The following is a 7,928-nucleotide window of genomic DNA, read 5'->3' on the forward strand; positions in this document are numbered from 1 at the left end:
GATCAGTGTGAGTTCAATTATATATATATATATATATATATATATATATATATTAAATGTCTTTCCGAAGCGGGCGACGGAATTTCGATTCAAGTGACCGACAGCTTTCAACGGGCAACTCCTCAACCTTTTAGTACCGACACTCACACATCGTGTGATTCACCTTTACAATTAGCTCTCTAGAACCTTGAACAAATCTATTATCCACCCATTATTTCACCACCCAAACATCATCTTATTATTAATAAACATCAAACATGTATTTTAAAACCAACCAAAATTTTGATCTTCAACATATTACAGTATCTATAGAAGTAACTAATGCTTACAAACTAGCAGCTCAACATTCTCACTAAAGTAAAGCAATTTTTGAATATTTTATGGATCTCCAACAACAAGACACATGAATTCTTGTTCCACCTCATGCAAATCAAAATATATTAGCGCGCAAATAGAATTTTAGAATAAAACATCATGCAGATGGATCTATAGCAAGAGACAAAGCCTGACTCGTTGCTCAAGATTTTTCACAACAATAAGAAATAGACTATTAGGAAACATTCAGTTTGGTTGCTAAATTTCCCACTATTTGTATGCTCATTGCTTTAGTCATCTCTAAACAATAAGAAATTCAGCAACTCAATGTCTCAGATATTTTCTTACACAAGAAACTTGATGATATTGTTTTAATGACAAAACCATATAGTTTTATTGGCACTAATCATTCACATTATATTTGAAAATTGTAAGCAATCATTTATGGTCTGAAATGAGCTTCTAAGCAATGGTATTATACTTTCTGCACTTTCTTGTATAATAAAAACTCATTTTAATTAGTGTTGATACTTCTGTACTTATTTATTGCCATAATAATATTTTCATTAACTTATTAGTATATTTAGATGATATATTAAACATGAGAAACTCCATTGCTGTTACGAGCACTCTCACTAATAAATTCAACAAATTGTTCAATTCAAAACAATTGGGTCCTATATTAGGTTTTACAAATAAAACACACTTCAAAATGATATATTTTTTTTTCATAAAATTGAAATGATGCATAAAACATGCATCAAACCAAACCTGTTTTAACTTTACTTCCCTCTAGTCCCCATAACCATGCAACCTCACCTATACCCATGCCAGACCCAAATATGTACAAATAGGCTATATGCTCCCCCGAATATCTCACTATTACGAGACCCGTCATCACCTTTATTGTCAATTAACTAAGTAAGCATATGCATAGACCACTTAAAACTATCAACATGTAAAATGATTTATTTGTATTTAAAATACTACTTCCAACTGCGGTCTACCAATTATTTCTGGTGTTTCGTCTTTAAGTGTTTATGCATATACCGATTAGGTTAGCAATAACACTGATTCCAAATACATACTTAGCTTTTGAATCTATCCTCGTCATAACGTCAAATCATGGTCAGTGAAGAAACAATCTACAAATGATAGATCATCCATTGAAGTTGAATACATAGCATTAACTACTACCACAACCAAAATCATTTGGATATTACAGTTACTAACCAACCAACCGTTATCTCCCACCGTCTTACATAGTGTTTGAACTTCTGCTATTGCTCTCAAGCACAATTCTATTTTTACGCTCAAACAAAATTTATAGAAGCAAATTATCCCTTTATTAGAGACCATATATAGCTCAAACACATATATCCACACCATCTCATGACCGAGGAACAACAAACTAACAACTTTACAAAACCTTTGCATCTTGACCGAGGAAGTTTTTCTCAATGTTTAGGTTGGTCTGCCTATTTTGATTGCTTACAGAGTCTTGATGTATGGTTTTACTTTCTTCTAGAAATCCTTTCTACCCTACTCTATCCTTCAGCTTAAAAAGTTCAAAAACATCAAACCAGTCAAATGAAACTCATTCTTAATCTCATCTTTGACTAAATCTGATAGACTAAAACTTGTTACCAAGCATATCAATCACCACAAAAACTCAAATTTTGGGTAAACAACCTCTCTCAAGCTTGCTCAGATTTTACCTTAACATCTAATGATTTCTCTGAAGTGTTTCTTTCCTCTCTCGAACCCCTCAGGCCATCGTTAAATGACTTGCAATGTTTTATGTCCTTAAGCTATATTGCAACATTTCCATGTAAATTTATTATAAATTTATTTTAGATTATTGTCCTTGGAAAAAAATAAGAAAGAATACTTAACTTTTTCAAGCTCAAATATCTGCATTTTTTCTCTTCTATTTCTCGTCAAGAGTTATTTAGGATTTCATCTTCCTTTTTATTTCTCTTCTCATACTACTTTAACCATGCATGGAAAATTGTAATTCATTTGTAGCAACTTTGATGTAGTTTAATTTTAGTTTATGTGTTAGATATATAAACAAATAAGAATTGACTGTTATGCATGTAAATCTTCCTAAAAAGATGAATAAAATGAATGTGAGAAATAAACATGCTCTTAACATTCAACATAGATTTAATATATATTTCAGCTCTAATGTTTTACATGTAGTTTGTTTAAATAAAATAAAAAAAATTGAGTAGCATTTTATTCCAAGGTAAATATTAATATATTTCATTATTCACTGTACAAGAAAAAAGATTGGAACAAAGTATTGATATCTTATCTAAATTTTTACTTAAAGATAAAATCCTCTGATGTTTTATAAAATAATCCACTTGGCATTAAAGAGAGCACTTACAATATGAGTTGCAAGTCATAGAAAATATAGCAATACTCATCCCACTAGTAACTCACACCAACAAATCACCCAACTTTATTCTCTATTCTTATCTCCATGGTTCATTCAAACTAACTATTCAAACCAATTTTTGAACCTCCTTGACTTGATTTTCTCTTAAAAATTCTGCAAATTTGTTGAGGTTCTTAAGAGATGACCCTCCTTCCATAACACTGCTGCTAGCTAACTGCTTCAAACTCAGGGATTTTGTGATAATATTTGTGTCCTTGAGCAACTCCTCCACTTTTGATCTAACTTCCTCTTTGGAAATAAGTCCATTCTCATCACGAGTCAAGCTCAAACCTATCCTCCAAACATCAGTTATATATTTTTGGTTGAACAATTGGTCACAAAAATATGGAAAACAAAGAAAGGGCACTCCATTTCTCAATCCTTCTATGGTTGAGTTCCAACCACAATGTGACACAAAACAAGCAATTGCAGGATGCTTCAAAACCTTATGTTGAGGAGACCAACCAACCATTCTTCCTCGATTTGCAACTCTTTCTTCAAACCCTAACGGAAAAGTGCAATTAACAGTTTTATTAGTAAGGTCTGGCCTTACCACCCATAAGAATGGCCGACCAGTGAGCTCGAGACCAAGTGCTAGCTCTTGAAATTGTTTGTTATTAAAGATAGTGATGCTGCCAAAAGCCACATAAATAACAGAATTTGTTGATTGTTTGTCAAGCCAAGCAATGCACTGCTTATCCTCAGGCCAAAGCTGACATAAATTAAGATCTCTTGATTCAAATTTTGAATCAAGTGGCCCTACAGGTAAAATGTGTGGTATTTTGCTGAAGATAGGCTTTTCAAGCTCCTCAAAGCTATTGCATATCATCATCTCAGCGTTAGAAGTTGCTTGGTTATTGGTAATCAAGTAGTTGAAGATTATTACTTTTGTATATGCATCATCAAAGCAATGCCAGGGGAGGTTGGCTGAGTCCAAGGGAGTAATTCCTGGGTTCAACTGGATAACTTCCTTCTTCATTAGCGCCCCTAAATTATTAATTCAAAAAAAAAAAGATAAATCAGAAAAATAAACTAACATGAATCAAAAAAGATAATGTCATTGAAATTAAAAGAAGAAATATGGACTATTGATTGAAGGATAAGTTGAAATAAATAAATTTTGTAAAGTGAAGACATCCAAAATATAAAATTTTTACATGATAAAAATAATATAATTATTTAATTTTTACCACTAAATGACATTAAAATCCATTATTTAAAGTCCTTTTTGGCTGCTCTCTCTCTTAACAACTTACCATGTTCATCAATGACTCCATTTTGAATGAGCTCGGGGATGCTAAATATAGCGTCAAGAAGTCCAGCTGCTGAGCTGCTGCAGGCCAAAAGGCAGCCGTCCGAAGCCCCAAATTCTTGCCGATCTTGAGAGCCCAAGCCATGTTGATATCTGCAACAAAGCAGGTGAACTCTCCACCATTATCTCTAATCAATTCTTCTAACAAAGTTGGCATCACTTTCATCAAGGATTGCGTGAGCCCCCCGAAGTCGTGCCGATCATCTTCCGGTTCAAGGCCGTCGGGGATCGCCACAAAATTGATTCCATCAATCTCCTCGCCAATAAACGTAGCTTGGCCAGACGCCTTTGTAGCGAAAATACGATTGTGGTTAAAGTGTGTGTTGATGAACGTTATGCGGACTCCACGCTCAATGAGACGATAAGAGAGCTCCATCATTGGAACGATATGGCCCTGTGCAGGATAAGGTAGAATGAGCGCATGTGGTGTCCGAGCAGAGCTCATGGCTGGTGTTTGGGGCTAGTTGGACTCTCTGAAGCTTAGATTTATGAGAATGAATGGCCAAGTTGAACTTCTCTTAATTTATAACAAGAACTAGTGGGGTTTTTCCTTCTTCATGACATTGTTAGGGTTGGTAAGTAAATGACAGGCTGGTAAATTTGCTACTGGCTTTTACTTTTTAATGAAACGTGTTTACTGTGCGCTTCTTCGCCGCTTGGAGGAGAAATTAATGTTAATCATATTTTATAATCTTGTGGACAGATGGACTACATGTGCAGCTTGATTTTTATTTGTCGCAATTACTTAATAAATAAATTGGGCCATTTATTTGCATACCACCTAATTCTTATATATTTCTATATCTAATACAAAAATTTTGCTTTTTACAACTAGACAACCAAAATCATTCGTATGTGTTGAAGCTTGATTTGTCTGTGAATCACATCTCAAAGATTAGAGTATAAGCAATGAGAGATAGAGAGAGAGAGAGAGAGAGATAGGGAGATAAGCCTGCACACAATAAAAGCGGGCATTATGACTGAGTAGTGGCAGCTGCACGCAATAAAAGCGGGCATTATGACTGAGTAGTGGCAGCCAATCTACCACCACTCAGTCATACTGAGCCAGTAACTAGCTAGGGCTACTAATAACAACATGAGATCACTCGACCTCAAATGCAATGCCCTTCGTGCCTAAGCCGTGCACTCTCCTCTTCTTCTTCTGCCACCTGTATCCATAGCTTAAAATTGGACTGAGTAGTGGTAGACTGGCTGCCACTGCTGCTGGCAGATATCGAGGTCTCACTAGCCATCTCCCTCTATCTCCCTTGGAGCTGTTCGTAGTCATTCTACATAATTAGGATCAAAGATAAATTATCATTTAAATATTAATAGCCACAAAAAATAGGAAATCAATTTTCTTACTTACATTGACAAGGCGAGTGGTTGGAGACCCACTGCTACGTGCCCGGGCATCGATGCATCATGACATGCAACTCTTCATTGTATGGCTTTCGGTTAAGCTGCTTGGCATGTGTACATAAGATAATGGTAAGTGCCACATAATTACATAAGTCTTTAAGTTTTTGAATTTTTTGATATTCTTATCAGTCTCCGGTAGTGCAATGTGGGGTGTTTGAACCTCCAATGTGAAGTGCGGCCCCTCTGGCTCCCTTCGCCATCCTATTAAGTGGATTTGTCTCCCTCTTCATCTGATAATTCGAAGGGGCCTCAACTCTATTCAAGTCATCCCAGAAATCCTCACCCACGCACATGTGTTTCTCCCCCTTATTCTGTGTTGTAGTGAACATGTGCTCAATCAATGTCTGCCACGAACCAAATTGAATGCCCTAACCTAATCAATTTTCCCAAATTCACTTTTTAAACTCTTCATAACATTCCCATAGACCAAATTGAGCTCTCAATTGGCCTTGACCTAGCCTCAAATCTAGTCCAAACTCAATCCAAACCAAAATCCCCAATTTTGCCCAAAATTCCAATTCTCACCAAATTAAACCCCATAGCCTCTCAAATTTTTACTCAATTGATTCCAAAACTCCTCATATCAATATTCTACACCAAATTGAACTTTCCAATTGCCCCAAATCCAAACTCAAACCAAAGTCTAAGCCAAAACCCTAAATTTGAACCCAAACCCTAAATCCACTTGGAGTTGATTGGTTCAGTCCATCTTGGACCACCACAACTGACATTTGGACCCTAAGAACCAGCCTAGATCCTCCTAGTCCACCCTAGAGGTTCCATGGACCAAGGGTCCCATGATTTAGAGGATTCCCTCTTATTTTTAACCAAGTGACTTAAGTTTGAGCTCACCTGATTAAACGTCCATCTTGATCACCATTAAACCTCCCCCTTAGTAACTGGAGCCATCTAGCCACCTCCCTTAGGCTGGTAGTGGCCAGAAAATCCAAAATCGAAAACCCCACCTTTGAACTCAAATTTTAATCATCTTATGTGTCTAACCTTGATTGGTCAATGATGCAGCTTAGCACTCCACATAAGCTTATTGACACCAGCCAATCAAAGCTTGAAGCCTCCCCATTGGCCTCAGCTATAAATGCCCCCTCCATGGCCATGCATGGAGAAGTGTCAAATCCTTAAGGAAACTCCACCAATTGCTTCCAGAGCCTCTCCAAGCTGCCTTGAGTCCAGCCCTGCCATCTTCAGCCACGCAAGCCCACTGCCTGAGCTCAATTTTGAGCTCAAAATCTAGAGGGTTTGAGATGTAAGATGAGTTGTGGCCTAGTTAACTAAAACTCATTCTTGTGATTGATTATTGAGGTGAGTGGTAAGCGTAGTAACTTGAGGGGTTGGAGTGGCTTTAAGATTGGTTTTATGCCAACAATGAGTAGTTATATGTCATTTTTTATTGCAAATTTGACAAAATACTTGGGTTTTAGTTTTTGAAATGTTGTTGTTGGGCATGTTTTTGGTATTTGAGAAAGTTTTGGTGAAGTTTCTTTGATGTTTCCGCCCCCTTTGATTTTATGAGCTAGTAAGGCTCACTAATGAGTTGTTTTGGTTGATTCATTTGGAATGTTTCATCATTCTCTTTGTAATAGTCAGTAAAAGTTATCTAAGCTAATCAAGTTCAAGGTTGTTCTAATGGAGGTCTTGAACCCCTGATAGTTTGGTGACAATCCAGTCAAAGTATAAGAATAATGTTTTTCGTATCAATCTTTGAACCTGAAGTTGCAATATTATCCACCAAGCTCTTGATTACCGTGAGATATTGATTCATTGTATTTACTACCAGGTTGATATTGTGTAGTTAATTCTTGAGTTGAATAACTCTTAATTGATTTGTTGATTGAAGTTTATTTTCCTATGTATGTCATATTTCAGTAGTGTTTCTTAGATGAAGAATATATGAAAGAATGGAGGCAGAAATGGCTAAGCAGATTCCAACAAAAAGGTTACGATCTATGAGTAGCCACAGTTGATAATCTTGATTTTTTATAGTGGCACCATTCTCATCTTAAATGAATCTTGGTGGGATTGGAAGAGTGTTGTCTAAGATGGAATCAAATCCATTAACTATAAGAAGTTTATAGATTTGTACCTCCCACACATGATAATTTCTCTTGTGTTAGAGGTGTGTTGGCCACATTTTTGATATGAGACATCAATAATTTAAGTGATGTAGTTATATTGATTTCCTTTATTTTGTTGAATGAAGCAGTAGCCTGTTGATCTAATTATTTTGATGTTGAGGAGATCGAATCCATTTGTAGCTATTCAACCTTGCACATCAAATACCAAGAAAAATAATAAGGAATATGAAATCCTAATGAAATCTTGTGGGAAGTAGAGCAAGAAATATAGATATCTGAGTTTGTAAAAGATAATAATCTTTATTATTTTTTTCCAGTAAATTAACGCGATTCATATATA

General features: G+C 35.8%; 1 protein-coding gene across 1 annotated transcript; it reads right to left on the bottom strand.

Annotated features, from left to right (window-relative positions):
* Positions 1–2,616: 2,616 nt before the first annotated feature.
* On the bottom strand, positions 2,617–4,691 carry LOC110024653 (UDP-glycosyltransferase 83A1-like). Its single transcript, XM_020724746.1, is given in 3 exon segments — positions 2,617–3,748; positions 4,018–4,089; positions 4,092–4,691. Coding segments are annotated over 3 exon segments (1,419 nt in total). The 5' UTR covers positions 4,519–4,691; the 3' UTR covers positions 2,617–2,828.
* Between the last annotated feature and the right edge of the window lie 3,237 nt (positions 4,692–7,928).

This window comes from Phalaenopsis equestris, unplaced genomic scaffold (genome assembly GCF_001263595.1).
Source record: "Phalaenopsis equestris unplaced genomic scaffold, ASM126359v1 Scaffold000264, whole genome shotgun sequence".
Classification (NCBI taxonomy): Eukaryota; Viridiplantae; Streptophyta; class Magnoliopsida; order Asparagales; family Orchidaceae; genus Phalaenopsis; species Phalaenopsis equestris.